We start from the raw sequence: 20,826 nt of genomic DNA, 5'->3' as shown, positions 1-20,826 counted from the left end.
TAAGAAACAAAACGATCACAGGGGAAAAAGGAAAGAGAGGCAAACCAAGAAAAAGAATTTTAACTCTAGGGAACAAAGTGATGGTTACCAGATGGGGGGATGGGAGATACAGGTGATGGGGATTAAGAGGGCACTTGTTGTGATGAGGACCAGTGTTGTACATGCTGAATCACTACAATGTACACCTGAAACTAACATTACACTGTATATTAACCAACTAACAGGAATTTAAGTAACTTTTAAAAATTCAAGGATTTTAACTGATTCTCAAGTTCTTCTAAAAATTATATTAATATAAAGTTTTCCAGGGTAGTTCTTTTTTTTTTTTTTAAAGATTTTGTTTATTTATTTGACAGACAAAGATCACAAGTAGGCAGAGAGGCAGGCACGGGGTGGGGGGGGGGGGAGCAGGCTCCCTGCTGAGCAGAGAGCCCGATGCAGGGCTCAATCCCAGGACTCTGAGATCATGACCTGAGCCGAAGGCAGAGGCTTTAACCTACTGAGCGACCCAGGCGCCCCATCCAGGGTAGTTCTTAAGTCAAATTATTCTAGTTGTATGATCTAATATAGATATTCATTTACACTAATAAGTGCTTTATGTGCATGAAGTTATTTAATCCACACTATTAATTCCAAGATCCAGAAATTACTGTTAGTCACTTTTACAAATAATGAAACTGAGGCTTGGAAATTTTAGGTAATTTGTTCAAAATCAGGAAGCTAGTAAATGGTAAAACTAAGACCTGAGTCAGTCTAGTCTGATGACAAATCCTTGCTCTTAACCCACCCTCTATTCCAATAAACATCATCTACTTTCAATTGTCAAAAAGAGTTACCTTAGTTACTACATTTCTCTTCTTGTTTAAAAAAAGATTGCCAACTATTATCTAGAAGAGCTAGAATGGAAAAGCTGCATCAGAAATGAGTTCATTTTGTCATAACATTCACTTCTCTGCACAAGCTGTCACATTCTCCCTTAGGAATGATTGTATAATCAGAGGTTAAATTCTCAGGCCAATCCTCAAAAACTTAAATATCACTTAAAATAATATTTCTAGATAAACATTCTGGTAATTATAACAGGACAATACCATATCCTGCAAAAAATAGGTACCCAATATCCCAAAGGTAACATGTAATTCCTTCCTTTTCTTCCTCCAGCACACAACCAAGAATGAATTCATATCCCCTAGTCCCATCATGAGCTCCATTATGAAATAAGACTTAAACTGTGCCAGTTCCTATGGAAGGTAAGGACAAAGCCAGGATAAAAGCATAGAATAAGAAAGTAGTAACATTTATTCATACTTGTAGTCAAGTCTGAAGCCTTAAACGGCCTCCACAACCAAGGAAAACTATAAATTATCATTCAAATATAATTCAGTATAATATAAATACATAATACATACTATTATATAATAATATATTAATATACTATATATAATATAATTCAGTATAATATATAGTTCAGTATAATATAAATTATAGTTCAGTACAAAAACAGTTTTGTATTAATCAGCCTGGAACCCTAACTACCATATTGTACTTACAAAGAGATTGAGAACATAACCCACTCATAAACTGGAAACTACCCGTATTCACCAACACTCTCTATAATCTACAACTCCTTCCCAACTTTCTGAAAACTAAAAGCCTAGCATCTGTGAGCAAGAGGTGAAGGAGCTATGACTCCTTCTAACTGCATATGCACAAAAACAGGTCTGAACATGAAGTACCCGAATCAGTGGAAGTATACATTAGATACTTTGGGAAGATAATACCAAAGTCATTCATCCAAGATCCTTCAGTATTCCTCTCGTTTTAAGTAAGGAGTTCGAGATTATGTTCAGGCCTTTGAAATTGGATTCATTTTCTGTTTTTTATTACCAGAGTCTATGTACTGAATGCTTGTGCCCCCAAAATACATATGCTTAAAACCTAATGCCCATTGTAAAGGTATTAGGAGTTGTGGCCTTTAGGAAGTGATTAGGTCATGAGGGCTCTGTCCTCATGAATGGGACTGGTGTCCTTATAAAAGAGGCCTGAAAAAACTCCCACCCCTTCCAACTTGTAAAGCTAACGACAAGATGCTACCTATGAAGGAGGAAGAGAGCCCTCACAGAGACACAGAATCTGCCAGCACCATGATCTTGGACTTTCCAGCCCCCTGAACTGTAAGAAACAAACTTCTGTTGTTTATAAGCCACCCAGTCTGGTATTTTGTTAAAATAGCCCAAATGGACTAAGATGCCAGAATTTTTTTAGTGGTTTTAAACATTTTCATGGGAGGTACATTAACATATTTTGCTGTGTTAATCTGATCAGTAAAAACAGACAGACATGTACAATAGTATAGTGCTAATGTTAATAAGAAAGTAAATTTATTAAAAGTGTCTGTCTGGAGTGCAATTTATCAATAATTACCAAAAGATTTATAAATGTTCATAGCTGTTGACTCAGTGATTCAGCTTGTAAAAATGTATTCCAAAAATCAGATTCATTCATTAATTTATTTAACAAACTATCAAGGACTTACCTTGTGCCAGGCATTATTCTTATGAAGAGAGATGTTTATCACATCATTTTATAGTGTCAAAAAGTTGTGGTGAAAAAATGTCCAATAATAGTAAGATTTTTGGCAAATTAAAATATATCTAATGTATAAAATATTATAGTACCATTGGAAACATTATCAAATACCAAAAAATTCAGTAACATAATAAAATACTCATGATATGTTAAAAAATTTTAAAACAAGATACAAAATTATTACATGTAACTATAGTTACATCAAGTTACATGTATGATCCCAAATCTGTTTTAAATGACCGAACCAGGGACCTTGATCGAGTTACCTAACCTCACTCTATTTCAGTATCTTCTAAAAAATAATCAAGATTTTATATTTTACATGTAAAATAGAGACTTTTTGTTTCATATCTCAATGGATTGTTGAATGAGTTATTTTTTAAGTGCTTATAATATCCCCCAGTATATATAAAGCCCTAGTAATTATTTCCTGGTGTTATTAGTAGTAGTAATATTACATATACACACATATACTTATAAGAAAAAAAGGAAAGAAATGTTCCAAAGCTATCAAAGATTCTACATTCTAACAAAACTAATTCTGAAACAATCAGGAATTTTAAACACTACATATTATAAGATATTAAAAATTATAAGGTATGGCTTTGTTTTATAAAAAGTCTTTGTATCCAAGTGAAGGATGTATGAATAAAATGTGATAGCTAAGATTTGCATTAAAATACTTTGGGGGCACCTGTGTGGCTCAGTGGGTTAAAGCCTCTGTCTTTAGCTCAGGTCATGATCCTGGGTTCCTGGGATGAACCCCACGTCCGGCTCTCTGCTCAGTGGGGAACCAGCTTCCCTTCCTCTCTCTCTGCCTGCCTCTCTGCTTACTCTGACAGATCTCTGGTTAATTTGACAGATCTCTCTGTCTGTCAAATTAACAAATTTTTAAAAAACTGTAAAATACTTTGGGGGGTTTACATGTGGAGATTTTTAAAAATTTTTAATGCTATATCAGATGTACATTATTTACCTCTAGGTAACAAAATTATTATTTGCTTTTCTTTTCTTTATGTTTTTCAAATTATCTAGAGTAATTCAAATTATTTTTTAAATGAGAAAATTTGGAGGGCACCCGGGTGGCTCAGTTGATTGAGCACCCAAGCTTGGGTTTTGGCTTAGGTCAAGATCTCAGGATCCTCAGATTGAGCCCTGTATTGGGCTCTGTGCTCAGCAGAGTTTGCTTAAGATTCTCTGTCTCTCTCACCCTCTTCCCCTCCCTGTGCTCAGGCTCTTTCTCTCTCTCCCTCTAACATAATTAATTTTTTAAAAAATTCTTTTTAAAAATAAATAAATAAATAACGAGAAAACTTTTTTTCAAAAAATGTTAAAGAAATCCTTACCAATACTCCATCCACAGATGAAACTTTCTCCCAAGTTAACCAAGCTCTTTCTTTGACATGATCTGGTATCTTTAATTTCTGACATAATGCAGTAAAATCAGGTTCTTCGGTTTCTTCCAACACGAGACTACCAGATAAAAATAGACATGTAATAGGGACAGACTTATAAATCAAACTGATTAAACATTTCTTTCAATGGTTTGTGTATAACAGTGCTGTCCTGAAAAAAGCATTAATAAATACTTTAAAATCTTATTTATTTTTGAAAAAAATTACAGGTAGAATTTAAACATGTTTATCTTTCTCAAAATCTTTCCAACAAAAATACAACACAGTGAAAGATGTTTCTGGCCTGGTGAATCACATACGGTTCAGAACAGCAAAATAGCTTTGTAAAAGTATGATAGCTAAAGCTGTATAGGAAAAATTGGGATGACAATAACAGCAAAAAGAAGAAAGCCCATATATAACATTACAGATTCAATTTAGTATCAGTGAGTTTGCTAAAATGCAGTCTACAACTTATCAATGTCTCACATGATGATTAACTTAATACAAATTACTGCTATGCTTATATCAGATTTTCCCTTTGGTCCTCCTTACCCAGGACAGGTAGTCAATAATTTCTTGTTGGCTAATTCTTTTTCATTCATTTAATGTCTATTTCATACCTAATAGTAATAATATGAGGAATACTGAGTAATTTTTGAGTATTTACTCTGACCCTGTCTGTACAAAGTACCTTAGATGCATAGTTTCAGTGAAATTTGTACATCAGCCTATTAGATAAGTACTCTTATTACCCTTGTTTTACAGATAAGTACCAAATCAGAGAAGCTTAAGTACTCTCTCGAGGTCATGGCCAGTAAGTGGGAAACCCACAGTTTAACTCCATAATCCATGCCCTTTACCACTATTGCAGACTGCCAACCCTCCTTCAAAATATAATTAACTTTTGATTATGTCAACAATGAAGGTGAAATGCTGTTCCTAGGGAAGGCTTTCCTTCCAACTTCACCACTTAGGCCAGATACAATGCAAAAGAAAAAAGATCTCAGCTGTCAAAGTAGAAACACACTCTGTCATTGAAAGTGCAGGTGGAGTGGGCCCTGAATCCATCCCTAAGCAAGTGCTAGGCTTTGGATCACCAGGCACTAGTTTTTACTCTTGCTAAGCAGCTAATCTACAGAGTTCAATTGCCCATACTAGTGAAACCTTTTGTGGGTATGAATAATCAAGAGTAGAGGGTATCTTGTGTGGTTTTTGACCTACAGGAGATTTTTTGATAGTTCCATCATTTACAAGTAAATAACATAATGTTGGGGTGGGGAAGAAAGGCATTCTTTTCTCAGGTGATGGCCAAAATTTCAGTATTTCTGGTTACCTTATAATAACTGGATAAGATGGAATTCTTCAGAGTAGATTTAGTGCTTTTTCCAAATGAAAACTTTCAAGTATTGGATACATCACAGTTTAATCTGAAATTAAATTTGTCTTCTCCCAGAACATCCTAGACATTTTTTTTCTTAGTGAGTGTGATTTTTAACTAATCCACAAGACAACCCATTTAAATATATGTATTTTTAATAGCCTTTCACAGGCCATCCCAAAGATCATTCCAATTTTTTACAATTTGTCTGAACTCTGTTAGTGTCTGGCAAGTTGAAAGAACAGGGCTTGGTAATGGGCTAGAACAGGGGAGGAAGTGGTGAAGGACAGAAATGAATCCCATTTCCCCGAAATCGATATGTAGTCTCAAAGTAGAACCAGTGCGGACAATAATAATAGCAATCATACTCTTTTAATCTTAGCTTCTTAACCATAAAAAGTATCGCAATCAAGAAAAATAGAATGTTGCAATGGAATAAATACCCCCTTGTCATGTTCTACTGCATTATCATGGACTCGCCTAAATTTAGATACCACTTGTGGAGGGGTGGGGGGGGGGGTTGTGTCATGTGAGCACAAGACCATCACTAACTTTGTACCCAAACAAAACAAAACGAGAGGACACAAAGTTGTTTCCTGGCTCAAAGGCAAAATGAAAGCAAAAATGAAAAATCCTGAAGATTAATAATATACAAGAGTTTTATACAATGGGGATAAAAGAAAAAGTTGAGGAACTTTTAAGTTACAAAACTTTTTCCCATACACCAGTTCCTCTCAAAAGTTATGTTCCCCCAGTAACTACGGATGGTTCTGAATCCCCAAAGCACGGTTAAAAGGGAGCGCCACAAAACACCTCAGCCGAATACCCTGGGGGCAACTGACAGGCAGGACCCTGCACTTCACGTCCGATGGCTTTCCTGGCTGGCCTCTCTCAGCCCGGGGCTTCGGATGCAGTGCACGCCCAGAGGAAAACACTTCCAGCTGTTGCATCGCAGTAGACCAAAACAGAAAGTCAAACGGCCACCGAAAAACTACAAATCTCAACAGGACACAAACTCTCCATCAGACACTAGTCAGTCGTTTTTCTTTTTTTGCCTTTCATGGGGCCTCGAAATCACCCGCCGCCTGCAAGCCTTTCCGCCTAAAGGAGGAAAGGCGGCACCTGTCACTTTGCTCAGGGACCCGAGCCCCACCCGCCCGACACCTGTCAAGCTGGAGCCCAGACCCTCCCCGGCTTCCCTCTCCTCGCTCCCGAACCCAGACCCCTGTCACCCTCCTCCAGGCGCTCCGCGGTGGTGGGGGACACGGGAGCACCCTCCTCTCGCTCGGACGCGGCCGCCGGCGGAGACGCGCCCCCGCCTAGACGCCGGGGCGCCAGCCCGGACGCACTCTCGGGGCGCCCTTCTCTAGCCGCGGCCGCCGGGGCTCTGCTCGCTTACCTGGGCAGAGGCAGGTCCTCGGGGCCACTGTCCTGCTCGGGGTCCTCCTCAGGAGGCGGCGGCGGCGGTGGGGGTTCGGCGGCCGCTGCGGCGGCGGCGGCGGCGGCGGCGGCAGCGGCGGCGGCTGCTGCTGCTGCTGCTCTCCGGGGGGTTTTGGGCGGCATGACTCCCCCCCAGGGCAGGAGCCAGTGACTGGTGGCGAAGGGCCGGGAAAGGAGGACGCGCGCACGTCGGGGCACGCCCCGTCCTCTCCTGACTCCCGTTACAAAAATAATTTGAACGTCCCCTGAGAAAAACCGGACGAGCCCTCCCCCGCCCGGCAACCGAGCGCCGCGTCCAACCGCGGGAAAACGTCACTTCCGCCCCCGGCGTCACGTCCGCGAAGCTCCCGGGCCCGCCGGCGTCGGGAGGGAACCGGGGCGCGGAGCGGTGCGCTGGGCGGGGGCGCGAGGTCGGCGGGGCTGGGCGTGGACCCCCGGCCTGGGCCGAGACAGCCTTCCTGCGGCAGCCGCCGCCGCCCGGACGTGTCTCTACTCGAAACTCTCCTCTTCAGGCCTGGGTGCCGGTAACGGGGCACCGCACAGTCTGGGGGGTGAGATTGGGCCCCATTTTTATCTGTGGGCTGATCTGGGGCCGCCACTCGGACCCCGCCGGGAATATCAAGCGTGTGCACCCTGGGCGGGCACGCCCCTTTCCCTCCGTGGGCGGCGCCCTCCCTCGCCACCACGCTCCTCCCGCCCAATCCGTTAGGCAGAATCGGCCAAAACAAAAACAAACGTTCGTGGAACACCTCGTAAAAAGTGAATTTTGACGATCACTGGGAGATACAAGGTGTAGAACAATTACTTGCCGTTTAGGGTCACTGTTTACAGAAGGGGAGTGGGGGAATGGGTACAGAAAAAATTATAGTGTTGATAAATGTTATAATAGCGGTGTAAAAAGGGGAAGCACCGTCGAAATGTCTAAGGGACAACTTCAGAGAAGCCGTGGCTCCTGAATAGAACTTTGCCAGGTATGTACATAGCAAGTTTGCCTTGCTATGTACCAGGGATTGTGCTGGCCATTTTACCTATCTTAACCCTGGGTCCTAGGATGGAGCCCCCCCCCACACACACACCGCCCCGCCCCCCTCCCGTAGTGCTCACTGCTCCGCGGGGAGCCTGCTTCTCCCTCTGCCTGCATCTCCCCGTTGCTTGTGCTGTGTGTGGGTGGGTGTCTGTGTGAGAGAGAGAGAGAAATGAATAAATAAAATCTTAAAAAAAAAAAAAAAAAGAAGAAGAAGAATGCACCAAGAAAAGAGCATGCGCAAAGGCACAAAGACCTCTGAGAAGAGCTTGCTGGAAGAGCTTAACACCATCCAACATTGGTTTAGAAACTGTGTCTCTTCTCTCATGACATTTACTATAATAATAGATTGTCTAGTGTGAAAACGTGTTTTTCTCTCTTCGGCAGACCCAGTGGATTGCCCAGTCAGAACTTGCCACTTGAGGCACTGTGAATAAAACATAGCTGTGTTCTGATGTGAACCCCCTCATCCTTGGAATAGCTGACCAGGGTTGAGGCAGCAGGACCCTTCAGTCAAGTCAGGGCTGCAAACTTCTTGGGTTTATCTTGGCCAGTTGTACAATGGATTACCATTTTCTGTATATACCATGATATATATGTCAGGATGTGAAAAGGGTTGGCTGTCATTGGCCTACTCAACAGCCAGTCTGTCCTACATTCAGAAACCATCTCTTGGGGGCCTAAAGTTTGTCAGGAAGTAGGGCCCAAACCCAGCCCAGCTGCAAAGAATGAATAGCATCAAAGTGATAATCCTTTTCACCTTGCCAGGGATTAGTGTAGGCAGGAGCTCAGGATGCAGTTTTGCAAGATCAAAGATTGTCTGCTGGCAGCCTGATAAATGAGATACAGAGATGACACAGTTCTTCTTCCTTTAACTGTTATCATGAGAATGTGACACTGAAGCAATTACTCTGGCCATTGTGACTTAAGACAAGCTGACCTGAGGATAAGGCAGAAATGTTAATGATGTTACAGTAAGTAATACCAAAACATCTGCATCCTCTGTGACAAATCAGTTCTGATTTGACCAATGATGGAGGTGACCTCAACTGAGCTGGAGTTTTCAGTTGTTTACACCAGAAAGCATTATGACTGATAATATTTGTCCAATGAGCCCTTTCAGGGTGGAGACCAAATATTAGGCATCGTTGTAGACATATAGTAGCCAGAAGTGTTAGCCACGCAGTAAATGCTTGTTTGCTAAAAGTAGAGAGGCCAGAAGAGCAGAGGAAAATTCTGGAAACTGAAGTAAACTCTGTATGTAGATATGACTTTCTTTAAGCTCAGGTTATCAACCTCTGGATTTGCCACAATTGTGATAAATCAAAGAGAGATTTCTCAATTTATAAAAGGATGTGTGTCGTTATCATGGATTAATTTAACTATGTACTCCACTACATTTAAAACCCTTACACATAACTCAGGAACAATTGGGTCGATCAGAAGTTTTATATCCCCTCCCACACACACAGCTTTCTGTTGCACAACCAAAGAAATATTAGAAATTCTACAGATTATTAAAAGATTCTTTTCCCGATCTTCCTCCAACAGTGAAATCACAGACATTATAATCGGGGTTCAACACTGAAGTCATGTAAACGCAGTTAGTTGGTGGGCCCTCGGGCTCCAAGCCAGCCGGGCAGATGGCACCAGCTCTCCCCTTAGGCCCAGCCCCGGCTCAGTGGTGGCCACCACCCAGCCCTTCCTTTCCTTTCCGGAAGGTGGATAACACCCACGCCCCTGCTGAGCCTGGCCTGAAGGTACCTCCAAATGCCCAGGCCAACAGCTTCTCTGGTTACCCATGTCCTACTTGTTCATTCAGTGACTGTTTTCTGATGTTCACTCTACTTGACCTTTCTTGCAGTTAACACAGTTAACCACATCCTCTTTCTTAAAACTTCCCTAGTCTTCCATAAATCCATGGTCGCTTTTTTTCCTCCTCCCTTCTGTTCCTTTATAAACTCCTCCCTGGTTTTCTCCCTGTCTTCAGTGCAGTTTCCCTAGAGCAGCATGACTCAACGTGTGTTCCTTGGACCACTGCCAGTTTGCTTATGTCTCATCTACAAGGAAATGAGCACAGAAATTAAGAGTAAGTGCTTAGCAGCATTTTCAGCAATTTAATATTTCAGCTATATCCAGGCACATGATCTTTGAACACCTCTCATTAAACAGAATATGGAACAGTTCAGGTGTTTTGCAACTTATGTGATTGTAGGTGGCATAGCTGTGTCCTTGGTCTGTGCAGTAGGACCACGTTATAAGGAATAAAATTTTAAAGTTAGTTCATTAACTGTAACCCCAAAGTGAATACAAATCTGTGAAAGTGTAAATATTTGTTTACTTTTCTAACTTGTTATATTTACAGTCATTTTAATTTTTAATCAAGCCTGGTTTTTGAAATTCATAGCTATATTAGGGAAGTTAAATTTGTGTCATTTGTTTCTAGCCCTAAATTATAGGTGATGAAATAAACCTTACTGTCCTATTGTCAAGAAAAGACACGTGTCAGTACTATGTTAGTAATAGTAGTAGCAACCCAAACAATGGCCAGAGAAGTGATTCTAAAGAATTAAAGATCCAAGTGTTTTTACTATTTTTGCTCAGAAGTAGCATCCCCCTTCTACTGAGTCCATAGCCAAAACTCACAGTAAAGTACTAAAATCATAATTGTCTGATGAAGCATCAGACATCAAAATTCATCAGCATTCATATATAAAATATAAGAAAACTAATTGTGAGTTTGATAAAACATGTAGCATTTTTATTTTCCATGAAAAAATCTCCACACATAGGGAATTCATGGATCCAGAATCCATTTCTTTTTTTTTTTTTAATATTTATTTATTTATTTGACAAAAAGAGAGAGAGCACAAGCAGGCAGAGAGGCAGGCGGGGGGGCGGGGGGGGAGCAGGCTCTCCACTGAGCAGAGAGCTCCATGTGGGTCTTAATCCCAGGACCCTGAGACCATGACCTGAGCCGAAGGCAGAGGCTTAAAGCGCTGAGCCACCCAAGTGCCCCCAGAATCCATTTGTTTAATCGAAGTATACTTTAAATGCAACTCTAGCTTAATAGGACACATTTTTAGAACTGATAAGAAAAACCGGTACTATTACTGATAAGGAAGATGAATTTTGAAACTAAAACAGTATTTGTTCTATTTTGGATAAAAATTAAAAGTGAATGTCCTCAGCTTGCTGAAATTGTCTTCCAATCACTTCCATTCCCTTAAACATATCCTGGAGAGACTAATTTCTCTACTATGAGTGTTACTGAGTAAAACATAAAAACAGTTTAGATAGACAGTATCTCCTGCTAGAGGCATTGTCGGCACTCTAACCTAGCTAAGATAATTTAACAGGCAAGAAATATTTTCATTTGTGTTAAAATCTGTAACTACCGACAAATTTTAAATATTAAATATAGCATTTAATATGGGAAATTACTCCTTCACTACCAGCTTTTTGATTTTTGACTATGGGATTATTTAAAAACTAACCATGTATTAGTAACTCTTTATATTAATCACCTATATGCACACTTAACAGTGAAAAAAGTAGTTTTTGTAGTTTTTTCTTTAATGCTATGTAATATTTTGTTCTATGTTTTTTGAAATGTAATTTTGTATCTGTTTAAAATACTTAAAATGTGAGTCTGTAATTGGTGTGCCTTTCTAATTTTCATTTCATTTTAAAGTATTTTTAAAAGTTTCATTTTTCAGGAGCACCTGGGTGGCTCAGTGGGTTAAAGCCTCTGCTTTCAGCTAAGGTCATGATCCCAGGGTCCTGGGATCAAGCCCCACATAGGGCTCTCTGCCTAGCAGGGAGCCTGCTTCCCCCTCTCTCTCTGCCTGCCTCTCTGCCTACTTGTGATCTCTCTCTGTTAAATTAAATAAAATTGGAAAAAAAAAAGTTTCATTTTTCAGAAGTATCAATTCATGAAATTAAAAAGAAAGGAAAGGCCCTTCACAGATAGTGTGAGATAACACTGGTCTAAGAGGTCCTCACTTCTCTTCTCCATTTGCTGTATTTTATTTCCACGATTTAAATCACCCCCATATGTGTATGCTCTTAGATTCTTTCAGATTTCAAGAAACAGAGATCCATTTTGTTTACCTTAATTATTTAGGATTATTGATTAGTTTAGGGGAGGAGTAAAAGAGACAAAAAACTAAAAAATAAAGAGTCCCTCCTGCTACACTCCTGTACCTTATCATCCATCCACTAGCTGACTCCCATACTTCCTGCCTCTGTGAACATTGTTAGTTTTCATCTCTTTATAATTCCTGCCACAATGATCCCCTCTCCATGTCACTAATTCACATTCCTCAGGAGAGAGACTATAGATTGGTTCCCCTACTAAACTATAATTTACATTAGCAGGGCCAGATAACATAATTTGCTAGTCGCAAAATGAAAAATGAAAATGCAAGGCCCCTTTTTCACAAATTATTGAGATTTTCAAGATAGTGAGTGTGGAACATTAAACCAAGCTCAATGCCTTTCTAAATGGAGTCTTATAGAACTGCATAGCTCACCTGCCAGCCATGTCCTTGAGAATAGATCTATATATGTTCTGCTAGCTAGGGTGTCCTCATACCTAGCATGTACCCATGACGCTGAGCAATCAAATGGCCTTGATACCAAGTGGTGCCAGTTTGGAATGATATCATTGTATTAGTTTCGCCTCCTTCCCTGCCCACTCCCCTTTACCTTCACTCCTATTTCTCTCAAATTGCATTCAGTCTGTATTTTCTAGAGAATCCAAGCTAAAACACTTGACTCCAAAGTGTCCTGAAGACATTCAGGATGGGATATTAGAGTTGGCTTAATCACTGGTCTTATGGCAATAAAGACAAAGCATGGTATGTAGGTAGTAAGTGGGGCCACACAGTGGGATCATAACTACTGAGGCTTCCCACCTGTGCTAATCAGGATGCCGTGCACGTAGAAGGTGGAACATTGGAATGTGTCGTGGCTGTGATGCTTGAGCAGTATGGGGATAATAACTCTGGGGATTGGGGTAGATTCTGTTACCGGAAATGTACCCTTTGTAAAAGAAAATGATACCTCAGGGCAGGCAACTGTCACCTTAAGGCATGCTGTGAAAGGCAGAAGTCTTCCATTGGCAGTTTTTTTAAAAGATTGTAATTTTGATGTAAATTATTTTTGCTTTTGTCTTTCTTGCCCAGGGAGACATACCCAGAAAAATGTTGCTAAGGCCACTATCCAAGAGATTACTACCTATGATTTTCATCTCGGAGTTTGACAGTTTCAGGTCTTATATTTAGGTTTTACTGCATTTTGAGGGGTTTTTTTTTAAGATTTTATTTATTTATTTGGCAGACAGAGATCTCAAGTAGGCAGAGAGGCAGACAGAGAGAGAGGGAGGGAAGCAGTCTCCCAGGTGAGCAGAGAGCCAGATGTGGGTCTCAATCCCAGGACCCTGGGATCATGACCTGAGCCGAAGGCAGAGGCTTTAACCCACTGAGCCACCCAGGTGCCCCTTGAGTTTATTTTTGAGTATGGTTTAAGAAGGTGATTCAGTTCAACCTTTTTTGGGGGGCGAGGGGAGAATGTAGCTTTTCAGTTTTACCAGTACCATTTATTAAAGAGACTTTTACCCATTGTATATACTTTCTTCCTTTGTTGTAGATTAATTGACCATATAAATTGTAGATTAATTGACCATTAAATGGCACAGGCAATTGACCATATAGGTTTATTACTGGCCTTTCTGTTCTGTTCCAGTGATCTATTTTTGTGCCAGTACCAAATTATTTTCATTACTATAGCTTTATAGTGTAGCTTGAAATCTGAGATTGTGATACCTCCAGCTTTGTTCTTCTTTCTCAAGATTGCTTTGGCTATCTGAAGTCTTTTCTAGGTTCATACACATTTTAGATTATTTGTTTTAATTCTGTGAAAAATACTACTGGTATTTTGACAGAGATTACATTAAATCTGTAGATTGCTTTGGATAGCATGGACATTTTAACAATATTAATTCTTCCAATCCATGAGCATAGTACATCTTTTCCAATTGTTTATTTGGTCTTTCATCAGTGTCTTTCATCAGTGTCTCAGATGCAGCAAGTCTTTCACCTCTTTGGTAAGTTCATTCGTAGGTATTTTATTTTTTTCGATATAATTGTAAATGGGATTGTTTTGTTAATTTCTCTTTCTGCTAGTTCATTATTAGTGTATAGAAACAACAGATTTATGTATATTAATTTTGTGTCCCATAATTTTACTGAATTCATTTGTCAGTTCTAATAGTTTTTTTGGTGAGGTCTTTAGGGTTTTCTTTGTACAGCATAGAAAACCCTGAAACCTTTTTCTTTGGGAATCTAGAACACAAAACAAACAAAAAAAAAAAAAAAACAAAAAAAAAAAACAGACTCATAAATATAGATAGCAAACTAGTTATTGCCCAAGGGGAGAGGTGTGGGGTGATGGCAACATAGGTGAAGGGGATTAAGAGATACGGACTTTCCAGTTAGGAAATAAATAAGTCAGGGATGAAAAGTACAGCATAGGGAATATAGTCAGTATTGTTGTAATTATGTTGAATGGTGACAGATGGTAACTACATTTATGGTGAGCATTGCATAATGTATAGAACTGTCAAATCACTATGTCATACACTTGAAACTAATGTAATATTGTGTGTTAACTGTACTTCAATAAAAAAAATAAGTAAGAGACTGATTTCCTGTAGCTTAGAGCAAACTATACTAAAAATCAGGCCCAGAATCTGATTGTGAAGGCAGCAGAGCTGAAAAAGCAACAAAATGCATAGATTTACAAGGTCTCCTATGTCCACATCTGGTCCCTGAAGGAGCAAAGTGATCTAAGACCCAGGATGGGATATTTGTATGGATGAGTCTGAGAATATTGAATCTCCTAATTCTCCCCTGAACCTGTGGAATACTGGAAAAGATTAGCAGCCAGTTCTCAGGGGAGGGGTTGGCAGGGAAGGACCATGATTTGTAGCATTAGCCAATTTCTATTGAATAAACACTCCCACCTTAGTCGCTTTCAGACTACCAACATAATGTCACTGAACACAGAATTAAAAAGTGATGCCCACAATTGGCTCCTATAAGCTGGTATGAACTGGCTCCAACCTATCAGTAACCTGAACCCTCTGGCTCCGGAATCAGCACCTCCACTTTGCCAGAGGAAAAGAGTCTTCTCTTGCCTGTAAATCATGCAAAGACTGTTGAAGCAAGTGGCTCTCCAAAAGGATGTGTGGCCATTAGCCAGGGTAACTGTGCACTGGAAAAAAGGAAATGCTCAGAGTCTTCAAGGATTGTTAGATACAGGGCACCTGGGTGGCTCAGTTAAGTGTCTGCCTTTGACTCAAGTCATGATCCCAGGGCCCTGGGATTGAGTCCTGCATCAGGCTCCCTGTTCATTGGGGAGTTTGCTTCTCCCTCTGTGCCCCCGCCCCCACTTCCTGATCTCTCTCAAGCGCTCTCTCTCTCTCTCTCTCAAATAAATGAATAAAATCTTAAAAAAAAAAAAAGAATTGTTAGATACAGTGTCCAAACTGTCACTGACACCACCATATTTCTCTAATTAGAATGGAAACCAGTGAAGTTTTGCCTCAACTTCAACTTATTGTGAGTCCAGTAGGTCTATGAACACATTCTGTGGTTAAATCAATGATTGTATAATTAGGACAGATGACCTTAACAGATGGTAAAATCCTCATGTTGGTCCCCTGACCTGTGGAGCAATTGCCATTATGTAGGATGGACCATATAGAGGGTATTAAAACTGCCACTATTACCCTCAGTCAGGTTAGTAATTCAGAACCATGACAGCATCTTAGGAAGAAATGCAAAGACTTATACCACTATCAAATATTTAAAGGATGCAGAGTTTGTGGTTTCTTTTATATCTCTATTCAACCAACTCTTCTATCTAACCCTTACAAAAATGGGATCGTGGCAGGTGATAGTAGACCACCATAAATTAAGCCCCAGTAGAAGCTTCCATACTACATGTAGTCTCTTCATTAGATCAGATCAACATAGATTTGGCATTGGTATATAGGTATTAACTGGTTAATGTGCTTTTCCGAATTTCTATCATTAGAAAGGATCAAAAGCACTTTGTCTTTAGAGAGGCAGTTGCCTCAGGGCTATTTTAACCCATCTGTTCTCTGTCCTAGTGGGCACAAAGGGCCAAGTACTCCAAATCATTGCTTCTCATAGTTTTGTTTGTTTGTTTGTTTGTTTTTCCAATCTGTCTTGCAGCGGTATTTTTGGAAATCACCACTGAATTTGACTGGTAAGTACCTTGCTGCACATGTGAATCACCACACAAGTTTGACAGTTGCTAAAATGATCAATACCTTGCTTAATGAGATGAGGCTTCTGATCATGTACTTGGATGTCACAGCAATGTCAATTGCTATAAAATGTCCTAAACACAGATTTTCAATTTTATGATTCATCTTGCAAGAACCAGTAACCAAGAGTTAACCAACCAGCAGCAGTCTGTAGATTCCACTTTGAATATTAGTCTAAATGGTCTTGTAAAACATGCATGATGAAGAATGGAAGATAGACTCTAAGGCAATCCAAGGACATGCCACGTCAATGACATTTTTAGCATTCCAAAATTATGGGAACACAGGAAACATCACCTTTAATGTAAAAATATCACCTCCTGCCACTAGGAGAGAGACTCTTCACTTAGTGGACTTCTTTGGTTTTTGAATATATCCCCAGCCCATTTATCAGGTGACTTAGACAGCAAGTGGGTGCCAAATTAGGAGACATCTCTAAATGAAATCCAAGCTGGGGACACCTGGATGGCTCAATTGGTTAACCATCTGCCTTCAGCTAAAGTCATGATCTGGGGGTCCTGGGATCAAGTCCTGCACTGAACCCCCTACTCAGCGGGGAGCCTACTTCTCCTTCCTCCTCTGTGTGTATGTACTCTCTCTCAAATAAATAAATAAATCTTTAAAAAAGAAAAAGGAAAGAAATCCAAGTGCAGTACAAGCTGGCCAGCTACTTAAGCTGTATGATTCAGCAGATCCAATGGTATGAGAGGTGTTTGTAGTGAATAAGCAACACATAGAGTCTCCAGCGAGCCCCAATAGGTGGTATACACCTAAGGTTCTATAGCAAGGAAACCTTCTGCAACAGAGAATTAGCCTCTCTTTGAAAAATCAGCTGTTTGTTCTACTAGGACCCAAATGGAGACAAAGTGCCTAAGCAATAGAAGCAGCCTGTCACCAGCTGATTATTATTCTCTGAGCTATAAGGTCTGTCAGCATCAACCCATTATACAATGGATATGGTACATCCAGGATCAGGCAAGCAGGGACTAAGAAGTCATGAGTAAGTGTAAACAAATGATGTAAACTCTTATGTCACCAACCTCTCTTGCACTGACACTTCTCTCTCAGTTCAGTCCTTTGGCCTAAGGGGATTCTCTAAGACCAACAGATGGATAAGGAAAGAACTTGGACCTGGTTTACACTTGGCTTGGTACAAGATGTAAGTGTTATTAAAAAAATGCACTCCTGGTGCCCACAGTACAGTGATGGTGGGAAATCTTCCCTTGGGAAGATGTGTGAGCAATACCCTTGATTGTTGACTTCTTAGGAAGAAGTTGTCTAAGATATAGATATGGATATACAGGAACTTCTAGGCAGAGCGAAATGGCTTGGCTAATTGATTCAGGACCTGAAAAAAAAAAAATGATTGAAATATTGGGGACAGATTGGTCTGGAAAACAAATTTTGAATGGATCTGAGGAGATGAGAGTATCTCTGTGTCTCATGTTAATTTCCCAAGAGAGCATTCTCAGGCACCAGGTAAACGACATGACTTGTGTTGTGGTATCAACTAGCAAGCATGAGGATCTATGAATGGAGACGTCATGGTGGCAGTGATGGAAGTATTGCATGGGCCAGAAAATTCTGATCTAGCTAGATTAATGGCCATTGCTGAATTCCCAACTTGCCACTTGCAGATACCAAAACTGAGCCTTTAATTGCCATTGCTCTTTGAGAAGACCAGTTGGCCACTTGATAGCAGATTGATTACACTGGAACACTTCTACCCTGGGGGAGGCAGTAATGCATCCTTATCAGAACTGGTACCTAACCTAGTCATGAATTTGCCTTCCTTGTCCTCAGCGCCAGGACCAATATTCAAGAATGTATGGAAGCCTAAGATTTTGACATGGTTTCTCTCACAATAATGGCTCAGACCAGAGAATATCTTTTATGACAAAAGAGAGGAAACAACAAACACAGGAGCCAATGGTCTTAACCTCGTAACTCATCTGTATTAGCCAGATTTTGTCCCATAACAAAATACTCCAGACAGTGCAAAGTTGAGGAATGCCCTCCACAATATGGTATATGCCCTGAACCAACAGTTAATATATAGTACTATGTTCCCCAGCAACTAGAATATAAGGGGGCAAGGAAAAAAGAATAGAGGTAGGATTAACCCCTTTTAGTGGATGAGTGCTGTTGGTGCTTTGCTTAAATGTCCTTTACCTACTCACACACTCATCCCCCAGCTGTTGTGAGTATTGACTGAGAACTGTCCTTAGCCAAAAAGCTGCCTCATCTATGACATCGACCCCCATCCCTACCCCCCCTCCCCGCCGCTGACAGACACTGGCCAGTGATAGACTGACATGAGGGCACAAAAGAGTAGAGGAGAGAGACATGAAGACTTTCAATTATGACCTTATTATCTTCACCAGCAGGGACTTTACCTTGTGTCATTAACCTTCTTGCCTTAAGTCTTTCCAGAGATGGTGGCTGGATATCATCTTGAACAGGACTCTGTGACGAAATGAACTTGTTCTTTCCCCCTGAGGGAGGAAGTGAAGGAATGATCTACTCACAAAAATCGGTGCTTCTATTGCAGTATACGGGTGAATATAATGGGAAGCATGAATGAAAATGAGTGGTGAAAAAGATGCATTTTATCAAACATTGTACTCTAATGCTCTTGGCCTCATCAGCCTCAGGACTAGTAGCCATTTGTTTTGTCCCAGCCAACGTGTGACAGCCAACACCTGGTGGGCTGTTCTGCTATGGCAAGAGACTTCACATTAGCACAACTGGATGGTTAGCTCACCTTATAACCAAACAATATTATGTCTCACCTCCTGCCCTGGAGTTTTTCTTTTGGAAAAAGACTAATGAGATGCTGCGGGACCTGCCAGTACTTACACATGAACAACCCAGAAATGTGTGGGATTCAACTTCCATGAGGAAAAATGTTGACAAGGGGATCTAAATTCTCTTTGTTCTTCTCAGAAGCTTGTTCTGCGATAATGGTCACTTATATTACCTCTTGAAAGATGCTCCCTCGAGACTAAGCAATTAATTGTATTTCATACTGAGTGATGGCAGGTTCACAGAAGGAGCAGTGAAGTGCATACACATATAGAAAATGGTTGCAAAGGATGAATAATGCAAAGATAGTTTCCCCTCATTAATTTTATTTTCACACAATAAATTAGGTTTGTAAAATTGTACTATGTATGGTGTTCGGTAATAAAAAAATGATATGATCTATAATTTAAAAATGTATACAATCACTATTGTGAGGTTCTTATGTTGTATGTAAAGTTGCTTAATATCAATTCATTAGATCTGCATATTATAATCACTATAGTAACTAACCTCCAAGAAACTGGAAGCAGATATAACTGAAAAGAAAATACACTTCAGTTGAAAGGCAGTACTAAAAAAAGCAAGACATAATAATATGCTATTTATAAGAGATTTACTTTAAATACGAAGACACGGCTAAATTAAAGTGATGGACATAAATTGCCATGCAAACACCATGCAAATTCGTCTGTTCTATTTCAAAATCAAGTTAGAGTACCTAGGACTCCCAGCACTCTGTTAAATAACAAATAACAGTGGTGATAAGTGGACCTCCCCATCTCATTCCTCACCATAAAGGAAAAGCTCTCAGTTTTTCCTCATTGAGGATGTTAGCTGTGGGTTTTTCATATATGGCCTTTATTAGGTTGAGGTATGTTCCCTCTAACCCTACTCTGTTAAGGGTTTTTATCATGAATGAATGTTGTACTTGGTCAAATGCTTTTTTTTTTTTTTTTTTCTTTTGCATCTATTGAAAGGATCATATGGTTCTTATCCTTTCTTTGGTTAATGTGGTGTATCAAGTTGATTGATTTCTGAATATTAAACCACCCTTGAAGCCCAGAAATAAATCCCACATGATCTTGGTGAATGACTCTTTTAAGATACTGTTGGATTCAGTTTGCTGGTATTTTTTTTAAGATTTTATTTATTTATTTACAGAGAGAAATCACAAGTAGTCGGAGAGGCAGGCAGAGAGAGAGAGAGGGAAGCAGGCTCCCTGCTGAGCAGAGAGCCCGATGCGGGACTCGATCCCAGGACCCTGAGATCATGACCCGAGCCAAAGGCAGCGGTTTAACCCACTGAGCCACCCAGGCACCCCCTGTTTGCTGGCATTTTATTGAGAATTTTTGATCCATGTTCTTCAGAGATATTGGTCTGTAGTTCTCTTCTCTTTTTTAGTGGAGTGTTTATCTGGTTTTGGTATCAGGGTAATGCAGGTCTCATAGAATGAGTTTGGAAGTTGTCCTTCCATTTCTGTTTTTTGGAACAGTTTGAGGAGCATAGGTATTAATTCTTCTTTAAATATTTGGTGGAACTCATCTGTGAAGCCATATGGTCCTGGACTTCTGCTTGCTGGGAGATTTTTTATTTTGGAGTCAATTTCTTTGCTGGTTATTCGTCTGTTCAAGTTCTTTACCTCTTCCTTTAATTGTAAGTATTCTTCATGTGTTCTAGATATATGATTCACAAACATTTTTTCCTATTCTATAAATTCTCTTTCTACTCTATTGACTGTGTTTCTTATAGCACAAAAGTTTAATTTCGTTTTGTAGCTTGTATTGTGGTGGCATAGTGAAGAAAATAGTCAAGGCCTATGCAAGATCATAACGTT

At 40.1% G+C, this 20,826-nt stretch overlaps 1 protein-coding gene and 1 long non-coding RNA gene across 2 annotated transcripts in view; one reads left to right on the top strand and one right to left on the bottom strand.

The window, feature by feature from the left end:
• Positions 1 to 7,155, bottom strand: part of RB1 (RB transcriptional corepressor 1) — a 166,290-nt gene extending 159,135 nt beyond the window's left edge. Inside the window, exons 1-2 of the mRNA XM_059144350.1 lie at positions 6,764 to 7,155; positions 3,936 to 4,062 (exon numbers count right to left, since the gene is read on the bottom strand). Of these exons, the coding sequence (XP_059000333.1) occupies positions 3,936 to 4,062; positions 6,764 to 6,927 (291 nt within the window). The 5' untranslated portion in view covers positions 6,928 to 7,155. The remainder of the gene's footprint in view (positions 1 to 3,935; positions 4,063 to 6,763) is intronic.
• A 4,403-nt stretch (positions 7,156 to 11,558) lies between these two features.
• Positions 11,559 to 20,484, top strand: LOC131813950 (uncharacterized). Its single transcript, XR_009347054.1, has 3 exons — positions 11,559 to 13,937; positions 16,093 to 16,126; positions 17,256 to 20,484. It is a non-coding gene; the product is annotated as an uncharacterized LOC131813950 (long non-coding RNA).
• The last annotated feature ends 342 nt before the right edge of the window (positions 20,485 to 20,826 follow it).

The sequence above is a fragment of the Mustela lutreola genome, chromosome 13 (assembly GCF_030435805.1).
Source record: "Mustela lutreola isolate mMusLut2 chromosome 13, mMusLut2.pri, whole genome shotgun sequence".
Classification (NCBI taxonomy): domain Eukaryota; kingdom Metazoa; phylum Chordata; class Mammalia; order Carnivora; family Mustelidae; genus Mustela; species Mustela lutreola.
Note: the sequence above shows the minus strand (reverse complement) of the source record. Positions and strands in the feature narration are given on the sequence as shown.